At 33.9% G+C, this 20,720-nt stretch overlaps 2 protein-coding genes across 8 annotated transcripts; both read left to right on the top strand.

The window, feature by feature from the left end:
• LOC107622465 (pathogenesis-related protein 1B-like) lies at positions 5,384-6,006 on the top strand. Its single transcript, XM_016324365.2, has one exon. It carries the CDS (start codon positions 5,524-5,526, stop codon positions 6,004-6,006), a length of 483 nt encoding a protein of 160 aa, XP_016179851.1. The 5' UTR covers positions 5,384-5,523.
• Positions 10,009-13,937, top strand: LOC107620032 (beta-galactosidase-like). 7 transcript variants are annotated; one of them, XM_021113136.1, is made up of 9 exons: positions 10,009-10,462; positions 10,824-10,886; positions 10,963-11,052; positions 11,597-11,715; positions 11,820-11,981; positions 12,070-12,373; positions 12,462-12,805; positions 12,895-13,109; positions 13,451-13,937. In XM_021113136.1, coding segments are annotated over exons 4-9 (1,086 nt in total). In that variant the 5' UTR covers positions 10,009-10,462; positions 10,824-10,886; positions 10,963-11,052; positions 11,597-11,655; the 3' UTR covers positions 13,452-13,937. The 7 variants fall into 7 exon arrangements, with proteins under 7 accessions (XP_020968795.1, XP_020968790.1, XP_020968792.1 ...); XM_021113131.1 differs by having other exon boundaries at positions 13,445-13,937; XM_021113133.1 differs by having other exon boundaries at positions 10,946-11,052; positions 13,445-13,937.

The following is a 20,720-nucleotide window of genomic DNA, read 5'->3' as shown; positions in this document are numbered from 1 at the left end:
AATCACCTGCATATGAACCCACCGAATTGATAACTATGAATTTTATTAATTGAGAAAACGACACTTTTTTTATAACCAAATAACACTTCTTACTTTATTATTTAATTACATGCACTATAACAAATAAGGGTTTTTGCAACGGTCAAAAACTGTTGTCATAGATTGAAAACCCGTTCCTAAAACTTTAAGCAATGCTTTGGCAACGATTTTTGACCTGTGGTATATGCGATCGTTACCAATGCTCAAAATAAAAGTTTTTTACTTAAGGCAATGGTAATAAAAAAACCGTTGTCAAAGTTACTGGCATAGACAACGGTTTTGAAAGAAAATTTTAAACAACGGTTTCGAACCGTTACTCGATAAGCAACGGTTTTAAACCGTTCTCTTTCATGATTCAATGGTTTAAAACCATAACTGAATAGGCAACGGTTTTAAACTGTTGTAGTTTTATTATTCATAAAGCCAACGGTTTTAAAGCGTTACCGTTAGTGTCATTTTTTGGCAATGGTTTTAATACCATTGCCGTTTTATAGTCGTTTAAGACAACGGTTTTAAAGCGTTACCATTGGTGTCATTTTTTGACAACGGTTTTAATTTCAATTTTTTTATTATTTAGTGTCAATAAATAATCTAAACTATTTGAATCAAGTCACTAAAAAAAAATAATTGAACATTTTCCATCAAATTTGACTTATAAAAATTGTTGTAAGATCCACAATCACATTATATTATTTGCTAGTAAGAATAAAATATGTGTACATTTTCTTAAGTTTGTAAAAGAAACAAGACTAATATTCTCACTTGAACATATTCCCAAATAGCTTCTTTATCTTTAATCCCCTTTCAGTTTGTGTAAATTAATAGACAAAAATCTGAATTATTCCTTACCACTGTGCCCAAAAATTTGCTCAAGTTGTTTACAGCTTCATCAGTAGGACCAATTGCCTCTCCTTCAATATCTAGAGTAATTTCTTCTCTATCTTCCAACTGTCTTGCATGAATCTTCAAGCATTGTGTAGGTCTTTGTATTTTCTTCACTGTTGTCTCTATACAAAGAGACTAAAACATTAATATTTTTAGCATTATATACTATCCCTCTTATTGATTTATATATATTTAATTGAAAAAAAAAACAGCTTAATCCGTTTAGCCAAATGAATAAAATTTCATAATTTCACTATTACTAATGATTTATTCCAACTGCGTAAGAAACTAGAATATGCTTTTAAAATTAAAGTCAAAGTGTAAAAAGAGTCAGAAATCCTTTTCTTATATCTTATCATAGTATATACATATACTTTTTCTTGTATAATTAATAAATACAGATCCTATTTAGATATTGATCTCATTTCAGTGACAGATTTATCATTTGATAAAATATAAATTGTAATGTAAAAATAGCCCACCATATGCAGCAATATATATATGTGAATTAAAGTGTAAATTTGTGCGTGTGTGGGGAACTAGCCCACCATATGTAGCTACGCAAACATAATAATTTTACATCAATTGAAGTATGAAATTGAAATAAAGAAAACTTAAAAATATTATAATAAGTTATGACCAATATCTATTTTGCTTAAATTGATACCGGCCTCATTTGTGAAAGCTTTCTCTTTTAATTCAATGAATGACAAGCAACTAGAAACTTTTCCAATGAAGAAAGAAGAAAAAATGAACTAAGACTACATAAAAAAAGATGCAGAAGCTAGAAAAATAAATAGCTTGCAGTGAAAGTAAATTGAACTATTATTTAAAAAAATGATAGCAATTACACCTCAATTACATAGAAAGAATTATTTATAACCTAGTGCATCAAGTAAAGGTCACAAACTCTCACAATTGCTATAAGAAAACTAACTATTTAACACTTGAGTCTTAATTTTTTTGTTCGAATTTTGCTATTTAACTTGAGTCTTGATTTTATTGAAAGCCTAGCTCAAATTAATCAATTCAAGTAAATTATTTGTGCTTATTAATGAAAATAACAAAAAGTCATGTCCTCATGTACAACTATTTTCATCATCATGCTCACCAACAAACACTCATTTTCAACCTACTCTGCCGCCCCCACCAATTAATAGATCCAATAAATTATTTATTAAAATATATTCCTATTATACAAAGAAGTCATCATATATAAATCTTTTACAGCAGTAAATTTAAAGAGAAATGATGTCATAAAATATTTTTTAAGGAGACCAAAAATTTTTCTTTAACAGTATTGTCTATGACCTCAGCCTCAGTTGGATTAATATAATCCTTGTCCTGCTCTTCTATATTATCTCCTTCATTCTCATCCGATTGCTCTTTACCTATAGTGTAGCTCAATGTCTAAGATAGTGGCAACTACAGAGAGACGCACTATTTGATTTTTTTTTTGTTTTAAAGAGACAAACTGCAATAGCAACAAAGAATAAAAATATAAGCAATTCATAACCATAACTCTAATACTAATGTTACTATCACTTCCATGACTACACACTAGCATTAGCACCTATAAATCAAACAAAACTCATGCACCAAAGACACTAGTTACTACGTAACAAAAGCACCTTCAGCCTATCTACCGGCACAAATAGAAAAATTCACTATACTTAGTGAACCAAAATAGTTTTCTGATTTATGACATCCAAAAATTAACAACAAAATCAAACTTATTTGTATTGAACAGTTCAAAGAGACTCAAAATAATTGTGGTAATATTTTTCTATTTTAAATCAATGACCAAATCAGAGCATTGACCAAAATCAATATAAAAAAAAAAACACAAAATCAGAACAACATTTTCAGATAACCAATTACCAAATCAAAATCAGAATAGCACTATACTAAATCAATATTAAAATCAAAATAGCATTTCCAGAGAACCAATTCTAAATCAAAATCACACAGCATTATACTAAATCAATATAAAATTAATATTAAAATAAAAACAAAACCAGAACAACATTTTTAGAGAACTAATTACCAAATCAAATAATGGCAATAGAACATAACTCAATGCTACCAGGAAAAAGCAGAATAGAACAGCAATGGCAGAGTAACCTACAGTGATCATGAAGCATGACGATGATGAAAACAACGGCAGCGGCGGCGATGAGACAGTGTGTCCTCCTTCTCTGTCACAGCCTCCTTCGCGCGTCAGTCCCCCTGGTCTCGGATGCGTCTTCTTCTTCAGCAGCAACGAAACCAATCGGCGACGAAAACCTCGAGCAGAAACCGCGACGGCAATAACGCACGACTTTCCTCCTCTCGCACGCGTCACATCGGCGACAACTCGTCGGCGACAGTGGCTTCCTTTGGCGAGCACGAATCAACGATGATGGCGGTCTTCGCGGCGATGGTAGCGAGGCGCGACGGCGACGGCGCGAGATAGCGCCCCTTCCTTCTCTTCTCTCACGCTAGCTTTGACGGGTCAACATCGATGGAGGTGCGGCGCGAGCTCTCCCACTCCTCGCATCATGTGGCAACGACGGCGGCAGTCTCCCCTTCCCCCGCCGGCCACCTCTTCTCTCTCTTCTTCCTTTCTCTTTCCCACGGTGCTTAGCTTCCCTCTCTCTTCTCTGCATTTTCTCATAAAGGAATGGGATTCTAGGGTTTCTAATTGGGAATTTAGGAATTTAGAGAATTAGAGTTAGAAATTATGAATTTTATAAAAGAATAAGGATACATATGAATAGATATTTTGATAAAATTAGATAATAGAATAATTTTAAAATCAATTGTACACTATTAAAAATATTTAAGAATATTATTTATCAATATATTGCTAAGTTCAATTAACTATTTCAGAATTTTAATTAGCTTAAACTCAATAATTATAAAATCAATTTAATCATTCTTAACATATTATTTTCTAAAAATAAAGAACTCGAATTAAAGCATAAATTAGTCGTAATAAAAATTACTTAACTTAAATTATACAATTCTTTTTTATTTTTCAATTACTGAAATGATGTGAAACATTCAATTATAATAAAATTCTAATTAATTTAAACTATAATTTTCATGAAACTCTAATTAATTATCCTCAATAAAATAATTTTCTTAAAATAAATTTCTCAACTATAACAAAAATATATAATATTTATTATAAATTTATTTTAATTTTATTTTTTTCAAAAAAATATTTGTTATGTATTTATAACAATATTTTTTGAATATTTTATAAATTTAGTATTTATAGAAAAAATAAATATAAAAAACCAAACAAACAACACTTAATTTTTTTGGGACAAATAAAAGAGATGAAGTAGACAACAAAAAAAAAAAGAGATGAAATAAAAAACAGACAAAGAAGGACAAACTAAATATTTATGTAAAAAGTTGATTCTCAAGCTTACATAATTTTCCTATTAAATAATGCGTCGTCGTATATATAGTGATGGATTCTTAACTAACAATCATGGTCACTAATAAGTAATTTGATTTTATTAATTTCTTTAAGACCATGCACTCAATGCTTATTTAGAATAATATGATAACAGGTGCAACACGTATACTATATGTGTGTATCCAATAAAAAGAAAATACGTTATTATAAAACAAAACAAAAATAGAACAAAACGATATCCGGTCTTTATTAATTATTATATTATTGGTATGTTATCTTAAAAAATAACGAAGTTATAAACAAATGAATTGAATACTTAAAATTCTAAAATAACCTAATATTATTAATAAAATATTCAGTTGATCATCATGATTCGTTGTTTACAACTGAGTATATATCCAATAGATTAGACTCGTACTCAATACTCGATAGTAAGTAGTTATTTCAATAAATTGAGCCAAATTAAATCATATTTCATTTTCAATAAATTTAAAACAAATTTACCATGTTTTGATTTTTTCAAGTCAACAAAAGATTATTTACCATATTTTTTTTGTACCATAATAGATAATTGACATGTTGGTTTAAATATAGGATAAAATCAAAAGAATTAATCACTTAACGTTTAACATTTCTCCAAATGGTATACACTGGCCCTCGAGTGCAAAGGCAGAAGGGAGCTTGACTGCAAGACCCACCCGTCGAGCAGGGACGAAAGTCGGCCTTAGTGATCCGACGATGCCGAGTGGAAGGGCCGTCGTTCAACAGATAAAAGTTACTCTAAAAATAACAGGCTAATCTAATCGTGGTTATCTGGATACTTTTTATAAAAATTTTGTCATTACAAATATAAAAAAATTAGCTAAAATGAATCATTATATTGATCGATAAGTAATTGATGATGGAATTATTATTTAATCTACTCTAAGAAACTAGGAATAAGCCAATAAGGTATATAGCAGCGCCACTACATATACTAGTTTTCTTAGTCATCCACGCGATCACATTTCTATATACTAATAATCTAGTCTTCCTTATGAAACAATTTTCTGTGTTAATTAAGATCCCTATAAATACGTCACAACTGTAGCAACATTTTCACCAAACGAACACTTCCCACTACTTAGCATTTTCTATACATACATCACTGAAATAATTAAGTAGTTGTTATTACAATTCACCAAAACATGGATTCATTCTCTGTTGTGTTGTGTGTGTTAGGGTTAGTGATTGTGGGTCATGTGGCCTATGCCCAAGACTCACAACAAGACTACCTTGATGCTCACAACGCAGCAAGATCCGAGGTTGGTGTTCCAAACTTGTCTTGGGATGACACCGTTGCAGCCTATGCACAAAACTACGCCAATCAGCGAAAAGGTGATTGCCAATTGGTCCATTCCGATGGCCAATATGGGGAGAACATTGCAGGGGGCAGCGGCGACTTTTCCGGCACGGTTGCCGTGAAATTATGGGTGGACGAGAAGCAATATTATGATTATGATTCTAATAGTTGTGCGAGTGGTCAAGTATGTGGCCACTATACACAGGTAATTTGGCGCGATTCGATAAGACTTGGGTGCGCCAAAGTAACTTGTAATAATAATGCGGGCACTTTTATTATTTGTAGCTATGATCCAGCTGGCAACATTATTGGCCAAAAGCCTTACTAATATAAACGATATTGTTGTTATATGTTGTCTATTTAAACTTTCATTTGGTATAATACTGCCAGCATGAGTTCTTAACTGTTATTGATTAAGGATGCTGATTTAGCAGTAACAAGGCAATAATAATAAAATCATGAGTTTCTGTGTCAAGGCTAATTATACTATTAATGAAAAAATATAGGTAAACAACTTTTAACTAGTTAATTTTAAATAACTGTAATTAATAATTATTAATTATATATTTTTTTAAATATAAAATTTAAATAATTATTAATTAATGATTAATTAGTATAGAATGTAGTTTAAAAATATTAAAAAACGTTTTAAATGTCTTTATCTGAATGTTCCTTTTATTTATATGAAATATGTTTTTTGTATATTAAATGAGTAAGAGAACTAATTGACAACTTGGTGATGATAGATCATGCAACTATATAAATAATATTGTAATTATATATGTTGAGATTGAAAACTTGAATTATTATGATGATTAAATATTATTAAAATATTAATTAAAAAATTATTAATTTGTTAATTGCTTTAAATTGTTTGGTTAATATGTTTGTTAGTGTGCAGATTTTAATTAATGGCTAAAGGCAATTTAAGCCCAACTTATTGTTAAAAAATAATTAGTCCTTGAGCAAAACTATTACATACTATGTGGCTGAATTTTAATAAGGAAATAAAATAAGATTGGGCCAAGAAACCCATGCACAGCCTAAGATAATTTTCTTATTGATCCAACATTGTCCTGCTCCGATTTGGAAGAGAAATGGTTCGGTTACCCACTCCATTGGTTAATAGAATTTAAATTTTAATTCAATTGAATACATGCATGCATAGGTAACCGAAACTCAAAATTAAATTGGGTTTAATATTGGATTAAAAGCTTTGTCTTTTCTCTCTCCTCTCTCTTTGTATTCGGTCATATCACTTCAATAAGAAGAAGAAAAGAGAAGCAAGTTATTAGAGAAAGTAACAGTAAAGCATAATGGAAGAAAAGGCTAGGATGATGATAACTTTTGAAAAAGGAAGATTCGAAGAAGGGGAGGCTGAAATCTGATACCTTGGACTCAAGCCCGTTCAACGTCCTTTGAGCCCATTCCATGATACTGGCTCATTATTTTTTTGGCATCATGTTTTTAATAAATTATTTTTAATAAATTATTTTTGTAAAAGGGTTTCACATCATATCTTTTAAAAGAGAGTTTTTGTCAAATCAAATCTTTTTTCCTTATCATCTCCCACTTTTCAAGAAAAGGTCTTTTCAGTTATTCCTTTTTGATTTTTAATTCCTTGTTAAAACCGTTTTTCATTAAATGTTGATTGCTTTAAATGAGTTTTTCTCCACTAAGCATTTATGATAGTGTAACCTCTCTCCACCTTCCACTTTCTTCGGCCCTCTCTGTAACTTCTCCATCTCCATTTCACTCTCTTCATCATAATAAGAAAGAAGGTTGCCACTCACCAAAGCACCCGAATCCCCATAACAAAAAATTCCTCATCATCCAAAGGTCCCAATCCCATACATACATACACATTCATTCACATTCTTCCTCTTCACCCTCTTCTCACTCCACGGACTCCATGGCAAGAAAAAGAATCCATGCAGGAGCTTCAACGAGGCAGGAAGCATCATCATCAAAGAGAAGTTCAAAGGGAAAGGAGCAAGTACCCAAAGAAGAAGAAGACACACCGCCTCCATCTCCACGTCCGTCACCACCACCACGACGTTCTACCCCTCATCCCTCTAGTTGGTCTCAACGTTCAAAGAAGCTTATCCTTCATGACACTAAAGAACCATCCAACCTTGATTCATTGGACTTCAAAAATAAATATGGTAAAAGCCACTCTCACTTTGATCCTTCCCGCTTTATATCCTGTGCGGCCTTTGAGTTTCACTCTCAAGTGTTGGTAAATCGTCATCTCTGTGCCTCTTATGTGGTTAATCTTGAAAACCTTTCTGAAAAAGGCATTGATTTCACTGCATATTTTGATGATCTGAAATGGTCCCCTATTTTCAAAATTCGAAAACCAGTGTACCCAAACTTGGTACGCGAATTCTATGCTAACATGATGTTTCATGATGGTGCCTTGCATTCATATGTCAAAAATGTTCATCTCACTTTAAATCGTGATACTGTAAGTGCTGCTTTGGGGTACCAAGATGAAGGGGCCAGTGCATACATATATGGTAAATGGGATAACCATGCTGGGGTTTCCCTTCAAGTTGCTCTGACTCGGGTGTGTGAAAATTTTTCTGCTCTTGATGGCACAAATTTAACCCACAAGGCTCTCGGTCCTGTGCGAGCCTTGCTACACCGAATCATCACTCATGTTTTGATGCCTCAAAGTGGTTCTTACCAGAGGGTTACTGTTTGTGATACCCTTGTACTGTTTGCAATTCTAAACTCTGCTTCTATTTCATTTGCTTATCTTATGATCAGACACATGTGGGACTGTGTCCGTAGTGATAAAAAATCCAATCTGCCATATGGTATGTTCCTGACATGTATTTTTGAGTATTTTAATGTGGATCTCAGCAATGAGCCAGTTGAGAACAGGTTCTCTGTAATCAAAGGCGGGGGAGTTCCCGATTCTGCAAAAGAAAAAAAGAATAAGAGCTCCAAGGCATCCATATTCACTGAAAGTGAAGATGAAAGTCTTCCTTCTGATTCCTCTGACAAGTTTCGGTTCTCAGAAACTATAAAAGATGTCCTTACAGAGTTCTCTAATATGTCCAGCATGATGGTCAGGTCCTATAAAGAGGCGCGAAAGCAAGCCTATGAGAATGAGAAAGCCTGGACTAAATGCCGTGAAAGGATCAATCTGCTTGTTAAAAGCTTGGAGATTACTGATAAGGACATGGCTCATTCTGAAGGAGAACAAGATTTTTCTGATTCTGATATCAATCTTTCTGATGCCTAGAAATTTGATCTCTGCTGCTTATGACCATGGACACAATTTATTTTGTTGCTTTTGGACTTAATTTCTTTTGAATTGTTTTATTTTGGGATGATTGTACTTAATCACTTTGATACTTTATTTATGTTTTAATATTTATGTTATGAATTACATTGCTGTTTCATCTATTTTGTAGGTTCCCTCTTTGATGCCAAAAGGGGGAGGAAAAGAGATTAAAAAGGGGCTGAATTGAAAATAGAATTGGGGCTGCCAATTGCTCAAATTCTTGTGCTCTATTTTTGAGCCCACTATTTTCTTATCTAATCATATTTTATGCCCTGTTTGATTATTGTTTCATGCTCTATTTTAGGGGGTGAACACTCTGTTTTATTGGTTGCTTTGATGTGTAGCTTTATTGGCAGGAAACACTATTTTTAGGATTGATGCTTTGCTTTGAATATGTTACTTTGAGCAGTGTGTTAGAACTTGAGCCTTGATCATTTGTTTGACAAAAGTGTTTTCTTTGATAAAATATGGCTCGGCTACTTAAAGTTTCATGTTTTGAAAATATAAAATTTCTTTTGGAACTGCTTAAGGATGTTTACAGGTACTGCTTCCATTGGATATATGCACACATTACGGGGGAGTAATTTGATCAATTGAAAGGGGGAGGATTCGGCCAAATCATCAAGGGAGTTTTCTAATCCTAATCTTTTTCAATTTATTTTTAATAATGTTTGTCATTAAGGGGGAGATTGTTGAGTTTGGAAAATTTGAATTATCATGATGATCAAACATAATTAAAAATATTAATAAAAAAATATTAATTTGATAATTGCTTCCAATTGTTTGTATAATAAGTGTGTTAGTGTCACTACAACAAAATTTATTTTTAGTGGCAAATTTTTAGCGACAATAATACAATGGTCACTATTTCCTTTATTTAACTTATATTTTTGTGACCATTATACATTTGCTATTATTAATATATGTTATAATGACAATTATTATTATTGCCACTAAATTATTACTTCTTTTACTATTATTTTTATCTTTTATAAATTAATAACGGCAATTGTTATTATTGCCGGTAAAAGTATTCCAATTTCCTAAACTAAATTGATTGAAAAAGAAAAAGAAAAAGAACTGTTCCTGTGGGGTTTGGTTCTTCAGAATAAACACTCACTTCCCTCCGTCTCCACCTTAACGGAACCCCCTTCCCTCCACCATCAACCATCGCCGCCGTAGGCCTTGCCACCGCTGACAGCCGCCGTCCGTCGTCCTACACTCATTCAAACCGCATCTCTATTCCTCCACCTCAGATCTGCGTTGATGTCTTGGATCCACCGTCGCCAAGGTCTTCCAGTTCCAGAGCCACCATTGCTGCGTCGTCCTCAGATCTACTCTTTCAATTGAAATTGCTTCCGACTTGTAGCTGTGGACTCGGGGATTCAGAACTTGAGGAACCAGGAGGTCGAAAGCGGTGGAGATCATCATCACAATTGTTCTTCGTTTTCGTGATAGAGTGCTAGCCATCGTCATCCACTTCTTCTTGGTGATTGGCTTGATTATCATAGCTTCTCTGTGTAATAAGCTTTATTGATCAATGTGATTCGTTTGACTTGATGTGAAATTCTGCATAAATTTGATAATATCCATTAGTTAGGTTTAGCTGAACTTGATTTCATTACAATTTTGAACTCTAAATTTTGAAATTAGGAATTGTTACACCGAATTGGTATTATCATTTTCGTGTAACAATGGGTTATACTATTTAAGCATTATTTTCCGAATGTATTGGTAATATAGCAATTTGAAAAAGCTTATTTCTGTGTTACATATCACCGTGGTGTTTGTTTTGAATTTTTGTTATCTAATTTTAGTCTTTACACTATACATTATGTTTTTCTTTTCAGCACATTGATGAGTTAGATCTGAAAATAAAGAAGTATCTCAGAGGAGAAGCTGCTTCTTTTGAGGTATATAGTATTATTATGGTTTCTAGAATCAATACGTTGGCATCCAATTATATTATCAGTTAATCTTAATTTGCAGGATTTGAAAGATAGGAATCTCAAGCATCAGCTATCTGTCAGAGAAGAATTATATGGCAATCCTACGAAAGCTGTTGCCAAGGCAGAAAAGGTAAGTTGTTTTCCATGTATCTTTTATGTTCAACAATTAAACTGAATTTATCCTTTTGTTCAATGATCTCTATATGACATGCTAAAGGAAGAATTCAATTTTAGTTGTGCATTATATTCTTATTCGAAATTGACTAAATTCAAGATTAAGTATCAGATTTAACTAAATCTAAATTTGATGTGTGAAGAACTTTGAGAATTAAAAGAAATGTTGTGCTCTGGTCTGTGGTTACCGAGGTCAATCAGATGATCCATATTCAAGGTTCTATATATATGGGTTCTTGTTTGATGTAGTATATTTTTTATCTGGCTTGTTGAATTTTATGTTGTCAAGCTAGTAATTAACTTGAGCAAAACAGTTGAACAAAAAATATTTCTCCTACGTGTGAAAATTAGAGCTTGAATATGGTAAAATTACATTGCCACTTCATACGATTATGATGCTCCTTTTGATGAATATGGTAAAATTACATTGATCAAGAATCTCATTTTTTAATATTTTTCCATGAATGATCCTTGAGTAATTAATTAATTATTGTATGTAGGCAACAAAGCTCAACCAAAATGGGGTCACCTCAAAGAACTCCACAGGGTTTTGAAGTCCATGGAAGAGAGTCTTACAAATGGGAACGTTTCCCAAATTGATTTTGGAAACTCTGTCACGGTACAAAAATACATGAAAACAAAATTACAAATTTTCATTATTTTTTCCCTCTGATTGAATTAGAGCAATAATGAATAATTACTTTTCAACAATAATTATGTCAGGCCACTGTGTATGCCTCAGACAAATCATCAAGTTACTTCTTGACCAATGCCAACACTACCACTGATGCTACTGTTTCATTTAGAGGAAGAACCTATGCAGTTCCAGCATGGTCTGTGAGCCTTCTACCTGATTGTCAAAATGAAGAGTATAACAAAGCCAAGGTATCTATAACATAATTAATTAAATATTTTAAATTTAATTTATTATTAATTATTAATAAACTTGTATGTTTTGTTATTGTTATAAAAGGTGAATGTGCAAACCTCTGTGATGGTTAAAGTAAGCAACAAAGCTGAAGATGAGCCAATGTCTTTGAATTGGACATGGAGGGCTGAGAATGTTAAACATGCTCTTCTTACTAAAGTCAATGCCTCAGAGTCAGCACACAAACTCATAGACCAGAAAAATGCTGCTGATGATGCTAGTGACTATCTTTGGTACATTACAAGGCTCCAGCTTGATCAAGATGATCCTGTTTGGATTGATGATATGTCCCTCAGAATCAATGGCAGTGGCCATGTTCTCCATGCATTCGTCAATGGACAACATATTGGTAAACAATGTTTCACACCATAATAACCCTAATGAATTAATTAATCAATTAAATAACATTTCATATCCTTTGTTTGTTATGTGGATAGGGTCTCATTGGGCCACTTATGGAATTCACAATGACAAGTTTGAGACAAAGTTAAAGTTGCAGCCTGGAAAGAACACTATCAGCTTGCTTAGTGTCACTGTTGGACTTCAGAACTATGGGGGTAACTTTGACAAATGGCATGCTGGACTTGTTGGACCAATTGAGTTGATTAGTAGAAAGGGTGATGAGACCATAATCAAGGATATCTCTCAACACAAATGGTTGTACAAGGTTGGATTGAATGGTTGGGATCACAAATTCTTCAGTAGTGACTCACTCTTCGCTTCCCCTTCCAAATGGGAATCTCAAAGTCTTCCCACTAACAGAATGTTAACTTGGTACAAGGTAATTACGATTCTCATCTATCATCTTCATGTGATTAGTTAGCATTTAACATACTAATTGTGGTGATCTTGTGTTTATTTAATTACTAGACAACTTTCAAGGCTCCTCTGGGGACAGACCCTGTTGTGGTGGACCTGCAAGGTATGGGCAAAGGCTATGCTTGGGTTAACGGCAATAACATCGGCCGCATCTGGCCGAGTTACTTGGCCAGCAAAGATGGTTGCAGCGATGACCCATGCGATTATCGCGGCAAATATGATGACTCAAAATGTGTTTGCAATTGTGGAAAGCCCTCTCAAAGATGGTAAAATGTTAACCGTTAACGTAATAATCTATGTCACTAATTATATTATGTGTTTATGGATTAATAATTGTGATTGAACATAAAAGAAGCTAGTGTTAGATCCTTGATTGGTTCAAGAAAACAAAATTTATTTGAACATAAAAGTGGACATTCTAAACTCAACCTTGGATGGGAGGACATAATATACAAAGAATAGGAAGAAAATTATCCAGTGGAATGTCTGTTATGGTTAGCTGGTTTTCTTTGACCTTTTCTTGTTCCTTTGGCCATGATTTCCTAGTTAATGCACTCTCAGTTATTTTGATCCGTTTTATTTTATTTTATCTTTGATTCAGAAACAGAATGAAAAGAAAGGGGAGAGTGAGAAGAGATACTACGACAGTAAGACTCATGTCCATGAAGACTGAATGATTTCTAATTCTCGGCATTAGACATGGAAGCTTAGTAAATTTGTAGGCCTTATTTTATTCTTTCTCTATTAGTAAAATGAAATGATAGTTCTGTACTATTGTTCAATTTGGACCATAATTGGACATTGCTATCTCTGCATATGATTAATCATTTGCTAAACTGATTTAGTCAGTGATATATTTGTAGTTAACCATGATTATTATCTCCGAATAAATTCATGGTTAAGTATACCATGGCTGAATTAGTTTGGAAAAATGATCCAACTTTATGATTCAAGCTGAGCAAAGCTATCATTTTCACTTTATTTTGGTTTTTGGTCTCTTTTCTAGATTTATCCCCTAGCTTTTTTTTAATAACATGTTACATTTTATTATTGCTGTATGTGGATTTTATGAGGATTGATTGTCTTTGGTCGAATTCCTTTTGTTCTTCTTTGATAAATTAGTAAAGATATATTCATTGAACAAGATATATTGGAATTATAGTTCATTTTCATTTCTATTGAATAATCACCAGTAAAAATAAAAGTCTTAAGATATATTCCTTTTTCATAATATTACTTTTAGCATAATTATAGGTTTGTAGCATTTTTTATTATTTAGATTTGTAACATTATTTATTACTTTTTAAGAAAAATTTATGTATCAATATTTGAGTTTAATAAAATATCTCATTTTGTAGTAATTAATTTCAGTATATTATAACTAAAAAAGTCTTAAGATTTTAGCGGCAATAATAATGGTAACTAAAAGTGAATAACATTATAATTTTAGAATAATTTTTAGTGGCTATATAAATTGCCGGTAAAATAGATTTTGGCAGCAATAGTAATGGCTACTAAAAGTGAATAACATTACAATCTTAGAATTACTTTGGTGGCCATATAAATTGCCAAGAAAATAGCCACTAAAAATCTTTTTGCGGCCTTTAAAAAGGTCTTTACTGGCAAATGTTATAATTACTGCTAAAACTTTTTAGCGGCAAAGCATAAGACGGCTAATGTCTAATTGCCGGTAAATGTATTAGCGGCTATTTTTATTGCCGCTAAAAGTGATTTTTCTTGTAGTGTGTGCAGAAAAAGAAAAACAATTTCTGATTGTGCCGGTCATTAGAAGCCCGTTCTGGTTTTCAAACAAAATTAAGCCACACATTTCTTAGTTCAACAAAAGTGGCTGAATGTTGAATTATGTAGAAGTTCAAAGTTGGCCTAAGGTTTTGATAAGCCCAAGCAAAATTCTCTCTTGGCCCAACGCCATCATAGATCCGAAATTGAAGAAGGAAAGAATGGAAGAGGAATGGTTCGGTTACCTACTACATTATGGAATGGAATTCAAAATTCAAATGAATTAATTGCTTAGGTAACCGAAACATAAAATTAAATTGAGTTAATTTTACATTGAATGCATTGCCTCTTCTCTCTCCTCTCTCTCTTGTTTTCGGTTGTCACTTCAATCAGAGAAAAGAAGCAAGTAGAAGTTATCAGAGAAAATTAACAGTAAGGCTAATGGAAGAAGAAAAGGTTAAGATGATGATGGCCTTTGCAAAAGGAAGACCCGAAACATGATGTGGCTAGATCTTTGCTATTGAAGGCAAGATTTTTAAGAGGAGCTTCAAGATCTTGCATGCCAAGAATAGGAAAGATCCATCTCGGTCAGAGAAGAAGATCTCAGTGGCTAAAGATCATTTCCATTTTTGTTATTTCAAGATAGAAGGTAGCTACTGAAGCTACAGATAGGAAGAAGCAAAAATGGAAGGAAAGAAGCACTCCTGGGTCAGAGATTCATCAAGGGTTGGAATTCATTCTTGGGGCCAAAATCAAGATAAAAGGCTCAGATTGAAGAAGCTTGATGAAAAGGGTAGAGAGAGGTACACGCATGTTGGTTTTGTTTTGGTTTTCTCTCTCTCTTCTCTCTGTCTGATCCGCTGCTACTCTGGGTTGGAGAAGAAGTTGCTTGGTTGAACCGATTTCAACCTTGGAAGCTTTTCCTTCTATAATAAGGGTGAACGACCAAGGGTTGAGATCAAGGAGAGTAAGCACAGAGTTCTCATAGCTACCCGAAGCTAACATAGTTCTTCTCCTTCAATGAGTTTCATTTTGTTTTCTTTTCTTTAGTTTTGTCTGTCTGAGTCTCATGGTAAAAGGAAAACATGGTGAGATTTGTAAGAAAAAGCCAGTGAGAAGTAGGAAAAAGGTAGTGAGCAAAATTAAAGAAAAAGTCATAGATGTCTCAGAGTTTCTTTGTACATCTATATGTTGTGTTTCATGATCCTGTGGAAATTCTCTTGCAAGTTGGGTTAGCACTTTGCGGTTGAAAGTTTGGTAGGTGTCCAAGTCAAGTTCATATTTGGGGATAGAATCTGGATTTGTCCCAGATAGGATTGGGTAGATCCTAGGGAAGAATTGGTGTATGTAATCTGATGATTATAGTGAAATTTCGTCACTGTTGTGATGGAGACTGCATGTAGGCTACATTGCACTTAGCAGCTGAACCAGGATACTTTTGGGTGTGATTCTCTCTTTCTCTTCTACTCATATTCTGTTTCTGTTGCGTTGGATACAAAATTAAAAAAATATCTCTTAACCAGTTACGAGACAAAAGAAAATGTCTCTTAACTTGTTATGAGAAAAAAAGCAGAAATATCTCCTGAAGTTCCTTAAAAAGACAGAAAGTAACAATAAAAAAAGGGCTAAGATTCAACCTCCCCTTCTCTTAGCCACTGATTACCATCAAAATTTGATAAAGATATTACTTGTGATGCTTGTTAACTAGGCAAACAAGTAAAACCATCTTTTAAACCCAAGGATGGAATTTCCACTAAAAGGCCATTGGAAATGTTACATATTGATCTTTTTGGTCTTACTAGAACACAAAGTTTGGGAGGAAAACATTATGGTTTGGTAGTGGTGGATGATTACTCTAAATTCGGTTGGACTCTTTTCTTAGCTCACAAAAATGATGCGTTCTATGCTTTTTCTTCTCTTTGCAAAAATATCTAAAATGAAAAAGATTAAAAAATTGTCCACTTGAGAAGTGATCATGGAAAGGAATTTAAAAATCAAGATTTTGAAAATTTTTGTGATGAATTTGGAATAGCACATAAATTTTTATGCCCAAGAACACCTCAACAAAATGGGGTTGTTGAAAGAAGTAATAGAAGCCTTCAAGAAATGACTAGGGCAATGCTTTGTGAAAATAATGTTCCAAAGTTTTTGTGGGCTGAAGCTGTAAACACAGCTTGTTATATTTTAAATAGAACCATCATTAGAAAATGTTTAAAGAAAACTACATATGAGCTTTAGAAAGGAACCTCACCTAATCTTAAGTATTTCCATATTTTTGGATGCAAATATTTTGTTCTTAACAATAAAGAAAATCTTGAAAAATTTGATCCAAAATCTTATGAAGGAATGTTTGTTCGATACTCCATCACTAGCAAAGCATTTAGGGTTTACCTCAAAGAACATAGAACAATTGAGGAATCCATACATGTGTCTTTTTGTGATTCTACTATATTCTAAGTTCTGTGTTAGATGATGATGCAGGTAGTGAAATTGATGTGAACTAACAAGCCAGTCAAGAAAATTTCAAGTCTGTCCCAGCTATTGAATCTGTCTGTCCAGAAACGTCTCTTCACAATGAAGAAGACATTTCTGTTTTGTCTCCTGAACAAGCTAGAGAATCCAGAGCAGAGTTGCCTATTGAAACTTGTCAAGTCAGAACATTTCCTCAAAGGCCACGAGAATGAAAAATTTTGAAGGATTACCCTCATGAATTCATCATTGGTGATTCTTGACAAGGCATAACCACTAGATCCTCAAGCAAGAAGCAAATGGAACCAAGTAATGTTGCCTTCTTGTCCTAAGTAGAACCTCTCAATGTGAAGTAAGCTCTTGAAGATCTCTCATGGGTTAAAGTCATGGAAGAAGAGCTATCTCAATTTGAAAAGAATGAGGTTTGGACCCTTATACCGAATTCAAATGGTAAAAAGGTAACCGGTATAAAATGGATTTTTAAAAATAAATTAGGTGAGGATGGTAGTGTTGTTCGTAACAAGGCTAGGCTAGTGGCCCAAGGTTATGATCAAGAGGAAGGTATTGATTTTGATGAGTCATTTGCCCCGGTAGCAAGAATGGAAGCAATTAGGTTGCTTCTAGCCTATGCTGCCCACAAGGGTTTTAAAATATTTCAAATGGATGTCAAATGTGCTTTTCTTAATGGTTTTATAGATAGGGAAGTATTTGTGGCTCAACCCCCCAGTTTTGAAAACAAAGATTTTCCAAATCATATTTTTAAACTTTCAAAGGCCCTTTATGGTCTTAGGCAAGCTCCTAGAGCTTGGTATGAAAGGGCTAGTGCCTTCTTGTTGGAAAATAATTTTCAAAGGGGTACCACCGATACTACTTTGTTTATAAAAGAGTCTAATGATGATATCTTGCTTGTTCAAGTTTATGTGGATGACATTGTGTTTGGTTCGGCCAATGAATCATTGTGTGAAGAGTTTGGAAAACTTATGACTAGTGAGTTTGAAATGAGTTTGATGGGAGAATTAACTTTCTTTCTTGGTCTTCAAATCAAACAAACTCCTAGTGATATTTTTATTCACCAAGGTAAATATGCCAAAGAGTTAATCAAGAAATTTGGTCTTGAAAATTCCAAACCAATGGAAACTCCTATGCATCCAAACACTAAACTTGACAAAGATGAAAATGGGAAAGATGTGGATGAAACAAAGTATAGAAGAATAATAGGATCTCTCATGTATCTTACATCCTCTAGACCGGATATTGTTCAAAGTGTGAGTGTATGCTCTAGATTTCAATCTCACCCAAAGGAATCCCATCTTTCGGCCGTTAAAAGAATCATTAGATACATTAAAGGCACATGTGATCTTGGCTTATGGTATCCAAAATCTAATAAATTTTGTGCAGTAAGATTTTGTGATGCAGATTATGCGGGAGACCGAGTGGATAGGAGAAGCACTTTCGGAATGCGTTGCTTCCTTGGAAGCTCACTCAACACGTGGTCTAGTAAGAAACAAGCCACGGTTGCTTTATCCACGGCTGAAGCCAAATATATATCCGTGACTGCTTGTTGCTCTCAACTTATATGGCTTAAAACTCAGTTGAAAGATTACAAATTGAAAATCAGTAGTATACATCTGCTTTGTGATAACATGAGTGCAATAAATATTTCAAAAAATCCTGTACTGCACTCTAGAACCAAGCACATTGAGGTTCGATATCACTTTATTAGGGAACATGTGCAAAAGGGTACTATTCATATCCAATTTGTAAAATCTGAAGAGCAACTTGCTGACATTTTCACCAAACCACTGTGTGAAGATAGATTTTGTTCATTGAGAAATAGTTTGGGGATGATGGATTTAAATTTTGTTGAAAAAATGTGATTCTCATGCCTTTGTTTGTTTTTGTCTCGTAGGCAGCAGGGAGACAAATCTGGGCACATGATGAACAAGCCATTAAACATGGAGAGACTGAAACCTGGTACCTTGAACTAAAGTCCATTCAACCACCTTTGAGCTCATTCCATGATACTGGCTCATTATTTTTTTGGCATTATTTTTTTATAAATTATTTTTTTAAAATAATTTATTCTTTGAAAAGGGTTTCACATCATATATTTCAAAAGAGAGTTTTTATCAAATAAAATCTTTTTCCTATATCTTTTCCCACTTTTCAAGGAAAGGTCTTTTCATTTACTCCTTTTTATTTTTAAATTCTTTTTGAAAACCATTTTTCATTAATGCTGATTGCTTTAAATGAGATTTTCCCACTAAGTATTTATGATGGTGTAACCTCTCTCCACCTTCCACTCTCTTCGGCACTCTCTTCAACTTCTCCCTCTCTATTTCTTTTCTTTCATCATGAGGAAGAAACTCGCCACTCGCCGAAGCACTAGAACCCCCCCATACCCAAAAATCCTCCATCATCCAAAGGTCCACAATCCCATACTCTCATTCCCACTCGTCCTCTTCACCCTCTACTCACTCCATTGACTCCATGGAAAAAAAAGTCATCCATTCGAGGGCTTCAACAAGGCAGGAAGCAGCATCATCAAAGAAAAATTCAAAGGGAAAGGAGACAGTACCCAAAGAACAAGAAGACTCAACACCTCCATCTCCTTGTTCGTCACCACCTCCACGACGTTCTACCCCTCATCCTTCAGGTCGCTCGGCCCCCACTCAATGTACAAAGAAGCCTACCCTTCATGACACCCGAGAACCATCAAACCTTGATTCATTGGACTTCAAAAATAAATATGGTAAAAGCCACTCTCACTTTGACCCTTACCACTTTATATCTTGTGCAGCTTTTGAGTTTCACTCCCAAGTGTTGGTAAACCGTCATCTCTGTGCCTCTTATGTGGTTAATCTTAAAAATCTTTCCGAAAAAGGTATTGATTTCACAATATATTTTCATGATCTGAAATAGACTCCTATTTTCAAAATCTAAAAACCAGTTTACCCAAACTTGGTACGTGAATTTTATGCAAACATGATTTTTCATGATGGTGCACTGCATTCTTATGTCAAAAGAGTTCATCTTTCTTTGAATCGTGAAACCATAAGCACTGCTCTAGGATATAAAGATGAAGGGGTTAGGGCATATATGTCTAGCAAGTGGGATAACCATGTTGGCATTTTCCTGCAAGATGCTCAGGCTCGGATTTGTGAAAATTTTTCCTCTCTTGATGGCACTAATCTAACCCATAAGGCTCTCGGCCTTGTGCGAACCTTGTTGCACCAAATCATCACTCATGTTTTGATGCCACAAAGTGGTTCTTACCAAAAGGTTACTATTTGTGATACTCTTGTGGTGTTTGTAATTCTAAATTCTGCTTCTATCTCATTTGCTTATCTTATGAATAGACACATGTGGGACTGTGTCCGTAGTGACAAGAAATTCAATCTGCCATATGGTATGTTCCTGACATGCATTTTTGAGCATTTTAATGTGGATCTCAACAATGAGCCAGTTGAGAATAGGTTCTCAACAATTAAAGGTGGAGGAGTTTCCGAATCTGCAAAAGGGAAAAAGGCTAAGAGTTCAAAGGCATCAGTATTCTTTGAAAGTGAATATGAAAGTCTTTCTCCTGATTCTTCTTACAAGTATCGATTTTCAGAAACCATAAAAGATGTCCTCATGGAGTTCTCCAATATGTCCAGCATGATGGCCAG

This window comes from Arachis ipaensis, chromosome B10 (assembly GCF_000816755.2).
Source record: "Arachis ipaensis cultivar K30076 chromosome B10, Araip1.1, whole genome shotgun sequence".
NCBI lineage: Eukaryota > Viridiplantae > Streptophyta > Magnoliopsida > Fabales > Fabaceae > Arachis > Arachis ipaensis.
This window is presented reverse-complemented; position numbering and strand designations above follow the sequence as displayed.